This window comes from Rhopalosiphum padi, chromosome 2 (assembly GCF_020882245.1).
Source record: "Rhopalosiphum padi isolate XX-2018 chromosome 2, ASM2088224v1, whole genome shotgun sequence".
NCBI lineage: Eukaryota > Metazoa > Arthropoda > Insecta > Hemiptera > Aphididae > Rhopalosiphum > Rhopalosiphum padi.
In genome coordinates, this window is record NC_083598.1 from 69635158 (window position 1) to 69655879 (window position 20722).

Consider the following 20722-nt stretch of genomic DNA (forward strand, 5'->3'; position numbering starts at 1 on the left):
GAATACTTAAAAAGATGAGTAGGTGCCCAAACAAAAATATTAAATATAATATTATTTTAAACTTTGATTGTATATTTTTAATACGTTTTAGTTTTCTCACTATCCAATATTATTTGTAATAGGTATACTATACTTGGTGTACATATACCTACTATACTGCAATTAAAAAAAAAATTGTATTCTATTAAAATGTTAATGGATTTCTCAGGGATGATAACAGAACAGTGTAACAAATACTTAATACCGTCTATCGATTATAATGCCCGTCATTTTCTCCTTTTCTGTTTATCTGTTTTTCGATTTAAACCATAATTTACAGATTGTTGGCAAAAAGTAGACAGTTATATCCTTTACCTTCTCCTACCACCGCACCACAGCTACTACCACTACCACCAACTAATGCTCCCTTTCGCCGAGTTGCATTAACCCTAAAGCACGATAAACTACAATACAAAAGTTTTACGTATCCGACGACGGTTATAAAATCGATTTTTCCCGGGGGGACAATAAAAACCTGAGTTCGATTGCTACTTTTTCCTTTTCAAATGTAAACAACGTTAAAAATTAATTCATATTGTTCAGATGATCTTGTAAGATATTCAAAGTCCTTATAATATATCTCGTTATGAAAACCTGTGCCTGTTAAATTAAAATGTGTAACATTATTGTATGATGAAAAAAAAACCTAATGATTATTATTGACATTAGCATGTATTACATTTTATCATCAGGTAAATAATCATCAATTTTTGATGAAAAAAAAATCCAAACCATCATTAAATATTCGTATTGTTACTTTTATATTTTTTTTATTATTTTGATAATTTATTTATTTATTTATTTTAAAATATTTTACTCGCATAGTTTATGATTTATTTTTTTTTTATTTGTCGTATAAGACATTAATCGAATTATATGTATAAGTATAAACGGAGAAGAATATAGTTTGTTTTTACTTTCGTATACTTTCTCTGTAACGAATATCGATTAGGAGGTATATATAACAAAAGAAAAAAAATCACATTTTGAAGGAATTTTTTAATATAATACATGTAGAATGTAAACCGTTTTATCGATATTGTAAACTTAAAAAAAAATATGCTATTAAGTGTACCGCGTTTAAACGCATTATTAAATATATATATAAAAACAACCAATATACATGGTATATTATACTTACTTCTTTTATACTTGACATTAATAAATGTTTGTTGTAATTAAATTCGTAAAACCCTTTAAAACAATTTACTTCAACAGCTCATTCGTATAGGCGTATAAGTGTGTTAACATAATACTGGATGCCGTAGAAAACACTCTTGATGGTCTTGTATAAAATTAACAACAACATTATAATATAAAACGACATCGATTCACATTAAAACCATGCCGTAATTTCTCAGTCAATTTTGGGTTTTAAAATATGAAATAGATTTAAGTGCTTATAAAATTAAAAAGTTTTTTTTTTAGTGATTTTTTAGTAATAACCCATTAATGACGATCATTATTTTTAATTTTATATTTTAAAGCAGAATGTTTTCTGAGAAATGTGCTATTCAAATAACAACCAATATTTTATTATTTATACATATCAAAACTTTAAATATTAGTTAAGTAAAGTCGCTGGGTGGGAATACTGCCCATTCATCTTTAATCTATATACTTTAAATGCTTATAAAGTTGTAAATAATAAATTACTTTTTCAACGTTTGATATTTATTCACAAAAATTATTTAGAATAATATTTCGCTTTAAAGTATGAAATAAAAAATGTGGCATGCCATTAGAAAAAATAAACGTTAGATATGATACAGTTGGGGACTAATGTTGGGGACTTGTCTGGCTTCGCTCCTCTCCGGTGTTCGGAGATCGGAGACGCTAATATTATTTACTGTGAATTAAAAAAAAAATCATTACACGCGTAAAATTATTGAGACTGAATTTTTGTTAAATATTAACATACTTTTAGTTTATTTTAAACATTTTAAGTTTATCATCATAAATAATCTAATGTCTAATGAGTTAACATTTTCGAGAGTTTTTGTTTAATATTAATACAGTAATGAATATGATATGAATTCCTTTACCAGCTTGTAATATATGCATTCAAATGTCTGGTAATTAAAATTAAAAATAAATAAAAGTACAAGAAAACCAGCTCGTGAGTGCGTACTTTAAAAATAATATATAAACATTTCATCCACATCCCTTCCAGTAACAAATTCGAAAATTCTACCAAAGAAAAAAACAGTGTCTTATTTATACAAAACAATCACTCCGTAAAATATACAAAGCAGTTTATGGTATTTTGTTATCATATCCGTTTAACGTCCACTCGCGCCGACACCTATCTGCCTATTGACACCGGAAATGTATATATGTACGGCCCTAGCCGTATTTGAGGGGACGGTATAACTATATATTATATGTATATACGTCGCTAACTACAATTTATACACGACCGGTCTGTATATAATAGTGGTGCCCTTAATACGTTTCAACGACTAATTTCCTCTCTCCGATGTATATATATATATATGACAGGGATGCTTCGCGCTTGCCACTATATATATCCATAACACCCTTCGAATTCCTCTCTCGATTCTGCATCGCCACTACACGTATCGTATACAGTTATATGGGCATTGGCCGACTGACCGGCACGACCAATTCCACGTTATTTATATGTTACGGATTAAATGTCATTGCGGGTTTTTTCTATTTTTTTTCCACACCCCCATTTCCTTCACTCGGCCCTTTCGTAGTTAAGTACAGCAATTCGTTATAGTGTGTTGAGCTACTATTACGTGTCGGCCGAAATGTGACTATTATATTATGCTTACGTCGTTACAACTACCTATATGTATTGATTATACGCTCGCGTAATATGCTGCGTAACGATCTGGATCTTTTCAATGTTATAATACATGTATAAATATAATTTAATAATACGATATATTATTGTTAGTATTATTATTACCAGTGTTATTGTTTTTTGTGGTATAAATCAAAAAAATTACTTACCTTAAAACTATAAACGTATAACTATACTATGTATTATGTAACTTCTTATAACTACCATAATATGTGAATCATCGAGCATGCTGACCCATTTTTTTCATTTAATAATACATTTTTTCATCTTCTAATTTTTGTAATTTTTAAAGACGTTTTTGGATCATATTTTTAAAGTCTTGAGATTGTTGTATGTATAACATAAAAAGTATCTAGTAGTAATACATATTTTTGTTTTTCATATAAGAACCCCTTTATTTTACTATATAAATTATTTGGTGGTTAATTTTTATGAACACATTATTAAAAAATAATTTTAAGTTTACACAATTAAAAATATTAATTAGTAGTTTTGCAGTTAATAAAATGTATATATTATGAATAAAAATCCCTAAAAATGGTCTTAGAAAAATATAAAATAAATATAATATTGAATATAGTATTTAATTATATACTTGGATCTCTTTTACAAATAATAAATGTTGATAGATTAATTTATTTCAACTAATAAAATTGGTCCAGTTATGACATAAAGGTCAGTTAAAGTCTGTACCTGGTAATTATTAAGATAATAATCAAAATTAAGATTTTTATTTTATTTGAATGCGTTAAAATATAGTGCTAGGCGTTATGCACTAAAGTTTAGTCACTAAACTTATGTTGTCAACAATTACATAGACGTATGTGAAATAATATGATTCCTCTTATATCTATAAATTAATAATTATGATTGATTCATGTTTTTTTTCACAGTGATTATGTATTGGTTGATAATTTTTAAATGGGAAAAATATGTTAAATTTAAACTCGTTTTACGTTTGACTATCATTAATTATTATACTGCATGCCCATGTGGCCATGTATCAGTCATTATTTTACTTTATGCGGATACTGCCTGTCAGTGTTGTCAATAATAAAACATTTAATATAAAGTACCGTGTACTTGAATATTTTTTTATATATTATACCAATGATGTTCAGAGAATGGAACCAATAAAATTATTTTTTCGACTCAAAAACATGGCCATAATAATGGATGATTAGAAAAACGATGCCGTTATATTTTTTTAAAATCTTATATGTATATTAATCTCTAAAAATAATTAAATGTGAGAGAGATATAAAATATACGATAAATAAGCTAAATATTAACAATTATTTTAAAATATCCTTTTATTTTTTCATAGGTAATTTATACACCTATACAGTGTATTATGTATTAGTCATTTGACTCATCCATTATATATATATTATTTTCTCCAATAGAAAAAAAATGCATTACTGATAAACATATTATTATACCAGTACACAAGTATATTAACAATTTTGTGTATGTTAGTATATTTACAGTTGTAAAAAAAAATTATGTTTATAAGTTATGTTTAACCATTAAACGTACATAATATTATAATATTTACGGGCACGTAGATATAGCACAGTTTATATTATAATGCTTATTTAGTGAGATCTACGTGCTCATCTTTCCATTGCTATTCGTAGGAAATATTTTATGTTGCATTTTATCGTTTTATAAATTTTCCATTAATGTTTTCATTAATGAGGTTTCTAAACCCCATATAGTTTTTATCAAAAATAAATACGTGGATCAAGTTATTTTCGTATTGCAATGCTTGCACTATACACAAAAAATAATGCGAAATACAATTTTTTATCCGCTTCGATTATATATATATCTCAATTATACACATTCAAAACATAGGTTATATGTAAGCTATGTTTAATTAAAAATGTATAAACGTGTAGGTACCTCCTTCAAAATAATATTAATCTTTCGATTATTAAAATTATTATTCCAATGGTATACTTAATCACAATAAAAGAAAAATTTAAATTTAAAATTTTCTTCGTTTAATTTATTTTCCTATAGTGACTAATATTATTATTTAGTGTATTTTTTACCTGCTACTTTTTTATTATTAATTTTTATGTTAAAATTAATGAGTACACCTTAAGTCCTCCATCATAAAAAAAAAAAAATATATAATACTCGTTTATAATAAGTGTATATTGCTAATGTTGTTATTTTATATAACATGAGTACATGCCGTTTGCTTTTATACATTTTTTGTTATTCGCATAGGTCATAATAATATGGTGAATTTATATAGTATTATAATGTTCTATTATTTTATAAAACAGCTCCATTTTTGAGATAAGTCTTAATGTGTCCTGAACATTTTAAATGTAAACATTTTTATTAAATTTTGCTTAATAAAAACAAAAAAAAACACTAGACCCATTTATTTAATAACTATTTACTATTTAGGGACGATTATCTATATTATTTATTTCATGTATCAGTGTCTCACAACTTAAGGGAGTGTTCACATTGCTTGGGAGGTGCAAGCTATCATCACGAAGTTATATTAGTATTTATTTAATTATTGTTATTTTACAATACAGGGGAAAAATGAAATATGAATAACGACTGGTTATCAGATATCGATAAATATTACGAGTGTTTAGCCGCTAAACACTCATAATCTTCAACAGGGTACTTAATCGTTTCATGTATTGCCAGCATTGATTAATTATTCAATTATATTATTTACTAATATTTATATTTTATAATTATCATTAATAAAAAAGTACTCATTCCTCATTGTATAGTTTATTCGTTAAGTATACTAAAAAAAGGTGTTTTTTTAATTTATAGAAGGGGGTTGTGAAACTTTTGAAAATCTTCAAATGGGGCTTAGAATAGAGTGGTTGGGAACCACTGCGATACATTATATTTTACGTAAAACATGCCCTGTTGTGCTTATATTTGAGTTTTATATTTGGTTAAGGTCGTTTGTTTGGGTATTGCTCTACTACTTTTTATTATAAATGCTCATGTTTTCTTTTCAATGTAAAATATTTATTTTTGATACACCATTTTCAAATCATATCTGTAAATTTAATGATAAAATATTTTTTAATTTATTAGGATTTTGTTTAATTTTAATCTAACTCTCAATATTAACTAAAGTCCTATTTTTATAATCATATATTTTTGTATACATAATAGTTTTATTGCTTTTAGTTAAAAAATAAAATTATGAAATTATAAACGTTTAAATGTAAGTATATTTATATATGGGGATAAAAAAAAAGTCGTTTTTATTTACAGTTCAGACAGTTAACCATAATATTTTTCGTGTGTCATTTTTATATGTTTGTTAAATAAACAGTTATTATATAGCTATATAATATTTATGAATACGGTTTTTCTTTTTTTTTAACATTTCTCTTCTAAACAACTTCCTCATAAAACCAAAAAAAAAAAAATGATATGTAAAAATAAAAATGGAAAAGCTTTTTTGAAGTATAAAATAAAAACTAAGTAAATCACACTTTACATACTTTACATACTTGTCTATGCATAACTTCCTGATTATTTTACGGTACGAATTTGATAAATATAAAATTAAATATATAAAAATAATTGTTAAAATATGTAATTTAAATAATTTTATTAATACCAATGTTACTGTTATATTAAGTAGTGTAGGCCAAAATTATAATTTATAAAATCATCAACGTCGTTACCAAAGAACGAAATTTGGGTCGGATTGACATGGCGGGCATATAAAGTATATTCTATGCGTAGGTAGTACCTATTTAAAACTTGTGGAACGTTTTTAAAAAAAAATAACAAATTTACATTGTTCGCTGCTGTATATATAGCAAAGTAAAAAAGAAAATGCATACAATTACCCTTGTTAAAATAAAGTGGTTTTTTTCATATACCTTGGGAAAAATTAATTTCACAATAAACATTTTCAAAATATGTGTGACTTGGTATGATAGGCGAAAACGACAAAATTGTACACCGGCGACTCTGAGCAGTAGTAATAAAAATTAAAATAATAACAAAATAAAATAAGGGAAAATATATGTTTGTAATTTTGTTTTTAAATATAAAGCGATGTTGTTGCTTGGTTAATTTGAAAGTTGGTGCATAGCATGTGTTATTATAATATTATAATATATAAAGTTCTATAAGTTCCATCTTGTATCATTATGTAGTTACATTAGCTGAATATATACTTATTTCCAACGTTTTTATTAATATCATTATATTTTATTACCGTTAAAACAATAATATAAGTATGATTTTCTATAAACTTTTTTGTCGAATAATAATACACTTTACGTAATAATAGGTACCTACATCTTGTATAGGCCATAGGGCCAATAGCCAATCAGTCATGTTATTATATTATACTTATAACTGAAACTATTTTACAAATATCGGTATCATCGTTATGAGAAAAATAAATATTCGATATTATTTATGATACGATGTTCTCAAACGTGTCCAGAAAAGTAGAAAAGTGTCCAATTTGATCCCCCTTCATATCACACAAAACGCAACACGTTGACATGTGTTAAAAAAAAATCATCTATATAGATACAAGATACCTACTATATTGATAAGAATAAAAAATGTCAACGATACATGATGAACAAGTACATATATGATGGGGGACATATAATATCTAAGATTACATCCCCGGACTCTTGTGTCGTGTCGTATATGGTTAGTCGTTCGCGGTTCTTACGAGAAAAAAAATCGTTTTCCGACCGGCTTTTTCCACCACGTCGAACCGAAAACGCTTTCGGGCGGTGCCACTCCACACATACTCGCGCGCTCCACACACACATACACACACACGTTATATTCACCGGCAACGAAGTGATGTGATTGATGATATTATGGTGTGTTTTGGGTCTATATATAATACATATTATAACGGCGCAAAGGAAATCTAATTGAATCGCCGTCGTCGCTGAGGCAGTGTAGAAGCAGACTTTATGATATTTTCTCGGCGCATCGGCCGCCGTCGTCATTCTTTCGACATTTCCCCTTGTCGTTATCCGAACGAAAAAGTGCGACGAAAACTAGCGAGATATCTTTCGCGTGGACCGCTATAGTAAAATAATATCATACATTTTATTATTAGATATACAGGGTGATTCAACAAGCGTGCTTCCGCCTTTTTTTACTTTAATGATGCTAATAACTCATAAATTGCTCGTTCAAATTGTAAATTATGTGTATTAGAGTTTTCAAAAAAAAATATTCACTAAAAAATTTCAATAATAAGGGGAGTTCTTGTTTGAAAAACAAAAAGTATACATTACCACAGAACACTCCTTAAGAAGGTTGTATCCGTATGTGTTAAACTTAAATATTAGAATTAAATGACCTATTATCAAAATTAAAGATAAAAACATTATTTGTATTTTCTCGTTGGTTTATTTTACGGTGTTTCATTTTTAAGCGAGTTATGAGTTTATAAAATATTAATATTTAAAAATACTTATAATTCACTTAAAAATTGAAATACTGTAATAAAAACTACGAGGGAACACGAATAATATTTTTACTTTTAATTTTAATAATAGGTCATTTAAGAATATTTAAGTTGAACACACAAATTAGAGCTGCTGAACGTATATTTTGATATATGGTATATATTAGTAAGACGTAGATGACACATATGGATATAACGTCTTCTTATAAGTAGTAATATATGTTTTAAAGTATGTTTCAAAATTTCAAAAATCAGAATTTGAATAAATTCATTATAATGAAAAAAAATGAGTGTGAACATACTCGGTGAATCATTCTGTATAATTCACGAAATCGGAGCAATTCTCTATAAATAGACAATGGCTAACCTATTTTTATTTTTCTGTAAATTATTTTATATTCCACGGTTTACAACATTATAATATTAAAATATCCCATTCTTACGATTGAACTTTCTTTTTACATATATAATAAATATAGTTTATATTCAGTTAATACCGTCTCGTTGTCGGGAAAACTTTTTTGACGTTCAGCGATCGGCGAGAAATTTGTTTGAGTGTTTTAATTTATATATTGTTTGGAAAAGTCCATGTTCGTCTATATAGGAATGGTCTGCAGAATTGTCGCTCGCAAAGTTATTGACGGTAATGGTATGAGAATATTATATATAAATATTTCTGATTATTAGTAAATGCAAACAATTATGGACATTATATTTTATAAAAACTTTATATCACAAATGGCCGAGACTTAATTCAAATTATTTTAATTAAATTTATTTATAATCCAGACGGAAGGATTAAAGTTATTATGCATTAAAAATAAAAAAACGAATTTATTATAACTGTATGACGTTAACTATAGGATCTTTTTACTTTTTTTTAATACCACATTTTATGCGTATAGTGAAATATGGTTTTTTTATGAAAACTGAAACAGGTGAAAAGTACATTTTACTAAACATGGAAAAGTATACATGAAAAATATGAGAGTTAGAAATAGGAAAATAGGTTGCTGGAAAACATGTTTGAAATAAAAAGTTGTAAACTTACACTCTAAAATTCTTTTGTATAAAATTGTTTTTGCATTCTTAAAAATGCACAGACAAGTTACAGTCACGCTTCGTTCACCACGGCACAAGTCAGTACCGCATTATATCAGCACTTGACGCAATAATAGTTCTAAAAAGACAACTGTATATTCCTATTATCTTTTAAATATGCTCTAAAAAAAATATCAAGACATGCAAAAAGAAATAAATAAAAACATAATACTCGTACAGTTGTACTTATAAAAACCGTTGAGAATAATGTTTTAACAAATATTTTAAGTTTAACTCGTTATCTCGAAATAATAAAAATTGTTCTTTTATTCATTTTAAAAATTATATCTCATAATGATCCTTCATTTTTCAAACTAAAGTGTAATCTAATTACTTTAACTGAATTAAATGTTATAAATGTCTAATACAGTAAAAATAATCATTCGATGTCATCCACAGCTGTTGTCTTGCAATCATCAGTTGACATGTGCAAAGATTTTATGTTTATATTGAAATCTGATAAATGATCACAATAATATGTTTAACGTTTTTGAAGTTGTGCATTTAGGTAATGAACATAATTTTTATTTAATTATATATATATGTTATAAAAAAATATAAACACCGGCTATGGTAATTATACATGAATAGCTAATTAAAGTAATAACATAGATGTATTTATGTAATTCAAAAATATTTTCCATTATACTGATTAAGGTTTATTTCTCTTCTCATATTTTCAAGTGGTAGTAGTGGTAATAAGCTGTGAAATTTCTAATTAAACAAGAGTGTTATGTTTCTTTATTATATACTTAGCTTATATATTACTAAACTAAAATTAAAATACCATGTATATTGTATATTGTTATATATGTATAAATATGTGCATATGTATTATGTGAATATATTTTTTTACGTAGTTATATTACTTGTATCTGCATTTATTTATCCGTGAGCTAAAAACTATCAGAACATTGTATATTAAGGAATCATGCGACTAATACAGCAATAACATATCAAAATTTTAATAACATTATAACTTAATTTTACCACATTTCCATCGTATAGTTATAATTATTAATTACCAAATAATAGTTAGATGAGAGAAAAACTTTACTTTACACAATTTTCGTAATTTAATAGAAAACTTATGTAGGTATATGTACCTATATCATTATTTATGATATTCTAACTAAATCCTTGATATATAATATCAAATAATAATGCACTAAACATTAATAATTCATACTTAGCCAAGATGTAATTTATAATGCGCAGTATAATTCAAAGAAAGTCTCAAGGGATGGGGGTTGACGGGGGTTGTTTTAAAACACTCCTCCGGGCATTGATTATATATGAGTTGTTGTGTTCTATAAATGTCCGAGCAAGACAATAATTTTAGGAATTGTTCTCAAGAATTTGTATAGTTTTAAACTCGATTACATATAAAGTTGTTAACGTGGCATAGGTCCAATTAAATGAACCTTAATTCCCTAGTAATGTGTCCTGTGCATTGTGTTGTCTTTGTGGAGTAATGTAAATGCATTGAGATTTATCGTTATTAGTTATTACATAGTTTTATTTTGTTTAAGTGTTTTATGCGGTAGGTATCCAGTTCTAGAATACACATGACTTCACAAAAATAGTACCTAAACTTAAACAAAAAATTACGTGAAACGTAATAATGTATGTTTTATTACTATTATGTTACAGTCGTTGATGCAAACACATGACGTAGCGGCTCATGAGATTTTCGGTGAAGAAGCTGTTCGCGTGACGCCGCCGTTGGTGTTGCCGTATCTGAACGGCAATGGCATCGATGACGGCGAGAATGGTCTGGATGACGACATCGAACCCGAGAACGTTACGCGAGTCAGACTAGTACAGTTTCAAAAAAACACCGACGAGCCAATGGTACGTTATTAATTTGTATTCATGTGCACAATATATTATAGCTGTGACTTTATACAAGAAGGGCCAATGTAAAGTAAGAACACTGTTAGGAAATTTAATTGTGAAATACGCCAATATATGTGTATATATATTTTTAAATTATGGATTTTACATTTGAGTTTTGGAATTTTAAATTTGTTTTGATGAAACATTTGTATTTTTCAAAACCAAAAACATCATTAATCGTATTTTGCATTGATCCAAAACTAAAATATAAAATAAACTTTTTTTTTTAATAATTAAACAACTTAACTTTTTTATTAAAACCTAATAATAATATTGAATTGTAGATAATTTTAACGACTTTTATTCATAAGCTTTATTAATTGATTTTGAAATAACCAATGTCGAGATAGGACTGTGGTACATAAAATTATATACCGTCAAAATTACCTATTTATGTATCAAGTTATAGTTATTCTGCAACAGGGATATTAGTTATTATTTTAACACAAAGAACATAATCAAATATAAGTAGCATAATTGATCAAATAATCTTAAGTTTTTCTAAATTTGACCCTTTTGTATCAATTTATTTCAAATTATTTTAATATATTACAATATTACATAATTTTGTATAATAATAACCAGTAGGTAGTTAATTATATTATAGTATTTTATAAATAAATATTTAACAATATTTATCAAAAAAAAAAATTGAAATTGAAATTTTGTGTTTAGGGTATAACGTTAAAGATGAACGAAGATGGTAAATGTGTGGTAGCCCGGATAATGCACGGCGGTATGATTCATCGTCAAGCCACTTTGCACGTTGGAGATGAAATCCGAGAAATTAACGGTATATCTGTGGCTAATCAGTCCGTGGGAGCGCTTCAAAAACTTTTGGTCAGTAAAATTCTCCGTATTTCCTTAATCTATATAAAATACCGCGCGTCACTGCGCGACTGGAAACTTAGCTTCCGAAGTATTCTCCCTCTCCTCGTGAAAAAATTTCACTCAACGCGATAATGATGTATAGGTACCTAAATATATTATTTTCGAGTATTATTATTCACTGAGACCCAAACCGCATTGTTTCGCGAGGGTATAGTGCGTAACAGGACAATTTAATGCGACTTGCGTGCACCCATATATAGGAAAAAATTAACCGAATTTCGGTTAGCGTACATACAACAGGGGTAGTATCGTAATATTTAATTAATTATAAAAGTGTACCTATGGATCGTGAAAAGTGACTCATTGTAAGTATTAAGGCCGTTGTTTGTATACTCTAATAGAGGGAGAGGTGACCTTTCATCGCGATGCAGCGTACTTAAGCAACAACGCGTATATAAAACGCTGAATAACCTTCCCGCCGACGACATATTATATCCGCTACGCAGGTATCAGCTAAAAGCCTAATTGTTTTTTTTTTATTTTCTCGTAAAGTTTTCATTGAATTAAAAAACAAAAAAAAAAATCACAATGTAGCCCCCAGACCCCACGCGCATTCCGTATCCCTTCTATACTGATAATATTAATATTGTACTAGCAACATTGTAATATATTATATTGTATTCAAGCGTTGTTATTTCGTTTCGTTTATTTAGAGAGAAGCTAGAGGATCTGTCACTTTTAAGATAGTGCCGTCCTACAGAAGTGCACCACCACCGTGCGAGGTACAAGTAAGCCCAAGTGTACTCTATCCGGTGTTGGCCAAATTAAAAAATCATCCATCCATCGATTAATGTCATCTATGTACAGAAGACATTCAATCGATTTATATTTATATACATATATATGATATACATTTTACTACATTTTATACCTTATTATTATTATTATTTATTAACTACTTATTATATGTCTTATAAATTAAAAAACTTCTAATATTATTTATAATATATTCATTAATATGTTATTTCTTTTAAAATTTGGCCTACGTCAGAAATAGAAATACTAAACGTACTGTGTTTACAGTTTGTGTAGTTTATTAAAATTAACCTTTTTCCGTGTATTTTGATATTATTATGTGTGTTTTTTTAACCATTTCTCATACGTAGTTGTTCAGGATAAAGCCATTACCTGTCATTGTAAGTACTTAAGAATTTGATAATTTTATTAACATTTATGAGAATGCGATGTAGTTGAGTATTGCTTATACTTTCTATTAGTTTCGTTGCGTTATAGTATTCAATATATTATGTAGTTTTATTTATTTGAAAACTAAACTTTATTTTATGAAAATCGTACGTATTGATATCCGATTTTCTTATATTCGATCACTTAATTTTTGATATTGTTTTTCTTTTTATTTCTCCCAGTACATATTTCATCAATTAATGCTCTTGATACAGAAATTTACAGAAGCTGAATTAGGTACTTCCTAGAGGGTTTTAATTTAAATCACGCATATTATACGTGTATTAAGACTTTAAGTAATTGCTTTCATTAATTGTAGTATATGTATGTACACAACTATATAATCACAGATTCAGCTTACAGTGCAGTATGAGTATAATACAAATATTTAAAAAAAAAAAAAAAAAACCATCTGTTTATTTAATATAAAGCAAATTAAAGTTATCGTTGTACTCTAAAATAATTATAAATGTATTATGATTACTATTTAAAATATGTCTTTTTCTATTATCTATTATTATAGTTATATATTTAGAATAAAGCCTACTTTTTTTTTTATTTAATTGATAATTCATTATTATTTATTCATTTATCCAATTACCCTTTCCATATCGATGTGTGTTCCGTAGATATTCGTCCGTGCTCAGTTCAGTTATGACCCGCTTCAAGACGACTTAATACCATGCGCACAGGCTGGCATAACGTTCAATATCGGTGACATATTGCAGGTATGTTTGTCGTTAGTTTTACGCTGATCGATGAACCGAAAAAATTACATTATTTCTATTTGACATTTTTTTTTCTCTAGATAATCAGTAAAGACGACCACCATTGGTGGCAAGCCCGAAAAGACAATTCAGCCGGTTCAGCTGGCCTAATACCATCGCCAGAACTCCAAGAGTGGCGTATCACCTGTAAAGCTCTAGAAAATTCCAAACACGAACAAGGTAAATGATTACAATACAAGTTGTTATTCATGGATTTTATGGTTTTTCGTATGACTTGGTTTTTTTTTGTGCGTTCCTAAAATATGTGTTGCTTGTGTGTTTCTATTTTATAACTTTGCCGTATCAAAAGAATCCAGTTGCTCGTCGCACGAAGGGTGTGACGGTACCACCGGTAAGGTTTTTGCTTATGTAATTGCTTTTTAGATAATATGCCATAATGTCTGGCATATTTTAAAGCTGATTTTTATTTATTATAATAGTTATTATTGTTAACGCATATAATTAAAATTATAATTATAATTGTTATAATAGATATTATTAAAGGTACCTATCTATTTATTTTTCGTGTACCTATTATTGATTATTTAACCTCTGAAGAAGAGGGTTAGACGTAACCTGGAAATCTTTTAAAAATTATTTGATTTTTGTTATAGTTAATTGCTCAATATTCGGTCGTAAGAAAAAATTAAAAGAAAAATATCTCGCCAAACACAACGCGGTGTTTGATCACATCGACTTGGCTACCTACGAAGAAGTAGTCAAATTACCATGTGAGTGTATTATTCAAGTTTCATACTTGGGCAACGCAATAGCACTTAAGCATAATTTATTTTTGTATTTCAGCATTCCAACGCAAAACGTTAGTTCTTCTGGGCGCGCATGGTGTCGGACGAAGACATATAAAAAACACAATTATTCAAAAACATCCAGACAAATATGCTTATCCAATGGCTCGTAAGTCAACGAGATAAATCATAGGAGGGGAGGGGAGGGTACAAATAGCAAAAACATGGATTGCTCATATTATAAAATCACGCTATTTAATATGTTTAATAATTCATTATGATTTAGATACGACAAGACCGCTGAAACCCGGCGAAGAAAACGGTTTAGCCTACTATTTCGTTACATATGACGAAATGATGACAGACATAAATGCGCACGAGTACTTGGAATATGGTAAGCCAGACATATATATATACTTATTATTAGGGCCCGAATTTCAAAGTGCTTTATTTTTTAGTTGTTAGAAAAATAAAATAAATTCTAAGTACATAATTCGTTTTATGTAAAAGATACTTACAATTTGGAATTTTTACTTTGCATTATTTTTAAAATTGATTTTATTATTTTTAGTACATATTATATTAATCCATTAAACAAGCTTTTAGTGTAAACTAGGAAATTTAAAATTGTGTATTAAGAAATATTATTTTCATAATATTTGCTTTTATAGTTTTACAAATTTTTCATCCGTACCAAATGTCAGTTCTAAACATAAATATATCTCAATAGAGATTTTTTAATGATTATCAAATATGATGTTTTACCGAGACTCAAACAAATTAGTAAATGGTCAGTTGGAGATACATCGCAATCGCATTTATCTCCGGTTAACTGTTAATTTATTGTGGGTGTCTGTCAACGTTTGATGTTTTGTTTTGGTATTTTTGTTAGCTTAAAACATAAAGAAGTGTTAAAAATACCGAAAGTTAAACCGTCGTTTTCTTATCGCTTGCATTGTAGCTTACAAAAACAATTTTAGACATCTTTTAATAGGTATTTTTATTATTTTTTGATAGTTTTTAGTGCATTTAAATTCGGGCCCTTCTTATGATATTATACGTATATTATGTATGCACGTATTAGCTCCTGGACAATGTGTAAAAGTATACGATATGAATACGCGCGGTAGTGATGTATTTGAAGATTTTGAAATTTGATAACTTAGACTAGTATTATTGTATTATACAATCCTTGAAACATACCCTGGAACATGACGTATTTTACCTAAAATATTATTTACGCCGTAGTATATACTCGTATAATGTAATCGTACATTATTTACGCGTTCTCGCGCAAACTATTGTCCAGAGTTATTTTGTTCATCGATAATATTTTGCTTTTCCTACGAGTGGATAACATGAACTGTTAAGTAGGCACCCACGACGATGCCATGTACGGCACGAAGCTAGACACAATAAGGAAGATCCATCATGAAGGAAAAATCGCCATACTGGACGTCGAGCCGCAGGCGCTGAAAATATTACGGACTGCCGAATTCGCGCCGCTGGTCGTGTTCATCGCAGCTCCCCCGCACCGATCGCTTACCGACGTAAGTGTTGAAAGAAATTATTATTATGAGCCATTTACTACTCGTGGAGCCACGACGAGTCATTTAGTGTGGCGTCCTAGTAAAATTATTGTCCACGCGCGCTCCGCCCAACGATTATATTGTCTGTTGGGTTAGGTTTACCTACCTACTGACAATAATAAGAATAGGTTGTGAAATAGTTGGTTCGAAATGACATAAATTACTGATAAAAGTGTTCATCTATAAATAAGGAAACGCCCTCATAATTTTACCAAACTAGCCTTTCTCGGTCCTCTTACCTCCTCGACACGTGGTACTGAGAATTTATTATAGTCAGAAACATAATAATAATATTACTATCGACGTTCCATTGAATCAATATGGCTTTTGTAGGTATATTGTTTTGGGATGGGTTGCACTTCAATTTTCTACAAAGTCAAACTTTTTTCGAACATTTTAAACTTTTGAACTTTAAATTTAATATTTAATTTAGTAATTCATTTTAAATTTAAACCGATAAGGCCCATCCATACGGCAAATTAAGGAATGAATAATAGTATTCTAGGGTAAAGTTATTTTATATTTTGTAATAATATGTTATAATATATTGACCTTGATTTTATTAAACTATTCGAAATATTTGAGTTTTAATTATTCGAGTATTAATCTCCAACTAACTTCAAACTGTTTTAATTCCTTGAAATTTGAGAGTACGGGAACTTCGAGAACTCGTGTCTATTATGTTCGCATGTCACATATTACAATGTATAAAATAATACGTATAAAAATTACATAAATACTTGTTTCAGTTCGACGGAAGTTTGGAAAAACTCGCCAACGAATCTGAACTGCTACAGCGGGCGTATGAACATTTGTTCGACATCACTATCGTTAACGAAGACATCGAAGAAACCATTGACGAGTTGGAAAGGGTAATGGAACGAGTGCACACAACTCCGCAATGGGTCCCCGTAGCGTGGGTATATTAGAATTTAAGTGTGAGTATGCACATCGACCGATCATTTGATTATTTTTTTTAAAAAACCACTCAAAAATCAAAAAATATGTATACTTTATACGATTTTTTAAAGCGTCGAGTGATATAAAGAAAATATCTTAAAACTATCTTGGTGGTTTCTTTATTACTCTCCCTATCGATGAAAGAATATATGCATGCCTTATATAGTTATATCGTATTTCTCATACGAGTCAAACGTATGTAAGATGTAACATTACCGAAAACTCCGCCTATTCGTTAAAACCGTATAAAGTACTACAGTATAGTGTAATATATAGACAGACATTAAAATACCAGTGACAAAACAATTTAGTGTGCCCGGCGCAAAAAGTTATTGTCCCATTTGTATGGCGGTATGTTAAGTTATTGTACTACTCCTTCGCCCGAACAAAATATTATAGTGCGCAGACACCAAAAACGATTTAATCTCCGCTGTGACATCGCACATTTCTCCAGGATCGGTAGCTCTTCCGACTATAATATCAAAAATTATGCGCCGTTCAGGTAATATCAATGGCATAAAACAGTTGTGTAGGATAGTCATTTAAATGTTTATCAATATATGTGTACTGATTTAAAAATATAATAAACCAATCGATATATATGTAAAGTATGTTTTCAAGTTTTAATTGTTAAAATGTAATTTTTGTTGAATATTTTTTCTAAACTAAACTTACAAAAAATAATTAATTATAATAAGAATTTACAAATAAGAAAATAATACACAAATTATATTTGTATTCGTATAATATTTTTATTTTATCCTCACTATATCAAATTGTTGTCCTTTACATAACAATTAATATTTTTGATTTATTTTTTTCTTTAATTGATTAAAAAAAACAAACTATTGTTACTCATTAATACAAACAAATATATGTACAGTTTAGTGTGTACATTGTGCATTCCAAATATCTTAGGAAAAAGTTTTACTGTTTAGTTTCATGATAGCATATCGTTTAAATAACTTGAATCGGCCAATATTTCGTTATTTAACTAAGTATTAAATTTATGATTTTTATATTTTATATTTATTATGACTACAACACTTATAACAAACTTTTAGGATGTTTAGGACACGGTGTATACCCCGTCCCATTTATCCTAACTCTCCTCACCACTTTCCGACTTGGTTTACGCCCCCTTATTAAAAAAAAAAAATGTATGTGGCGTTTTTAGTAAAACTGGGCATGGAGTAGTAATTCGATTATACTCTTGTTATACGTTTAAATTATTCAAATTTTTTTTAATTTTAACCAAAAAAACATACAATAATTAATTGATTTTACAGATATTCTATATTTTGCATATTTTGCAAACGAATTCAAAAAAAAATAATGTAATTGAGTTTCTTGGAATGTGGATATACTGAATACATATATTTGAGGCTTATCTATAATATACTGCAACCCATTTTATACACAAAACTGAAATTTGCTATAAATATAAATGTATAACCTTTTAAAAATCATTAACGACAATAAAATGCAAACTTCAAAAATGTATATTTTAACGCTTTCGGTATATTTTTATTTTTATGATCCCTAGTTGTGTTATTGTTCCGGTCCCAAGTGATATTATGCCATTGTTACGTCACTGGTAAAGTAAGGTTTAATGTTTTAAAAAATAAACAAACTAAGTCTTATTAATTTTTTTTTCAGGCTACCAATAATAATAAACTAACATATGATCTTGAGTGCCACCAACATGAAATCGGTTCAACATTTTGTACATTGAAAAAAATCTGACTCACACTTAACACATAGATCTGCAAATTTCTGTACCTAATTTGGTTTATTAAATTTATTTGTTTTTCTTTTGTAATATTAGCGTTAAGTGGTAACTAATCACAGATCTCATTAATTTATATTAATATTGTTTTTATTAGAAACTAAAGGCGAGTGTTTATTACGTTAATTTATTTTCTCCAAATTGTTAGGTCTATGTTTTGGGTCCAATAATATTATTATGTTAACGCAACTAATACACACGCCTAACACCAACATTCCCTAATAATCATTTGTTATTACTATAGCAATATTTTGACAACTCATTAACATTTATTATTTTAAACCTTACTATAAACTACAAAATTAATTTATTTTGGTACCTATTAAGTTGATCCCAAAAAAATCAAAATATTATTAATAATATTATACTTGTTGACTTATTTAGTCGCTATTTTGTTGTTATAATTGTATTGCTCGTAAGAGTATTTTCTTTATAATTAAATATGGATTATACATAGTTACTCATTTTGTTAGTGACTCGTTGTAGCTTCTATTGAAGCTTTTTTTGACTTAAATAACAATGTACAGGATACCTTGGCTAATTTTATTTTTGTCTTAATTATTCCTATTCTATTTCCGATTATTTTACAGTTGCTCAAACATTCGGAGTCGACACTACCCATTATATCGACTTACTGTTTTCCATTGCCATTTAAACACAGCAATGATGTATGTACATTGTATAGTCTCAACTGCCAAGGCACTATTTCTGTAAGAGTGTACAAATGTGCAGCACCAATTCGTATGTACATGAAACTGGTGTAATAATAATATACACATAACTGTATTTAAACTGTAAATTGTAATAAAATAATTATATTATTTATGTTTCTTGAAAAAATAGAGCTCCGTGATCTATTATACAAATGTGTTCAACCATAAAATAATTTAGAATTTATAAGTACCTAGTGGTTAGTTGATTAAATATGACAAGTAAGTAATGTCAAATAAGTTTATATTGATTTAATAAATGCATCAAACATTCAGAAACCAACGTTTTATATAAATGTATCTACGAGTATCTCGTGTTTTATAGATCGATCATGGAAATTAAATAGATATAAGTAGATGTAAACTCATTATATACACATTAAATAGATGAACACTATTGGTTATAGTAATAATTAGAAACAAAATTGAAAATAATAACTCAGTTCTACCACCTTTATATATAATGTAATCTACTTAATGTAAATTACATTTCATTTTAACTTATTTTGAAAAAATGTATTTGTATTGACATTTTTAAAAACAAAACTCATAATATTATTAAAAACAACATAGTTTGACTCTTTATTTTCATACGGTATATTAAAAATATGTATGTACCTACAGGGAACAAAATAATCATTTCTGCGTCGGTAAAAGTTATTCAACATGTCAAAATGTATGATATTTGGAATGTTATTTTTTTGTTTTATAAAAATATTATACCTGCCAGTACATACGATTATTAATAT

General features: G+C 28.0%; 1 protein-coding gene across 12 annotated transcripts in view; it reads left to right on the plus strand.

Annotated features, from left to right (window-relative positions):
* The window catches only part of LOC132920215 (peripheral plasma membrane protein CASK), an 84097-nt gene extending 64293 nt beyond the window's left edge, over positions 1 to 19804 (plus strand). For 2 of the 12 annotated variants that reach the window (XM_060982429.1, XM_060982421.1), the window contains 13 exons: positions 11091 to 11291; positions 12012 to 12176; positions 12881 to 12955; positions 13334 to 13363; positions 14042 to 14140; positions 14221 to 14359; positions 14490 to 14531; positions 14794 to 14910; positions 14984 to 15094; positions 15212 to 15319; positions 16297 to 16475; positions 17264 to 17452; positions 19134 to 19804. In XM_060982429.1, the coding sequence (XP_060838412.1) occupies positions 11091 to 11291; positions 12012 to 12176; positions 12881 to 12955; positions 13334 to 13363; positions 14042 to 14140; positions 14221 to 14359; positions 14490 to 14531; positions 14794 to 14910; positions 14984 to 15094; positions 15212 to 15319; positions 16297 to 16475; positions 17264 to 17443 (1446 nt within the window). In that variant the 3' untranslated portion in view covers positions 17444 to 17452; positions 19134 to 19804. The remainder of the gene's footprint in view (positions 1 to 11090; positions 11292 to 12011; positions 12177 to 12880; positions 12956 to 13333; positions 13364 to 14041; positions 14141 to 14220; positions 14360 to 14489; positions 14532 to 14793; positions 14911 to 14983; positions 15095 to 15211; positions 15320 to 16296; positions 16476 to 17263; positions 17453 to 19133) is intronic. The other 10 variants (XM_060982423.1, XM_060982422.1, XM_060982432.1 and 7 more) reach the window with 10 other exon arrangements.
* The last annotated feature ends 918 nt before the right edge of the window (positions 19805 to 20722 follow it).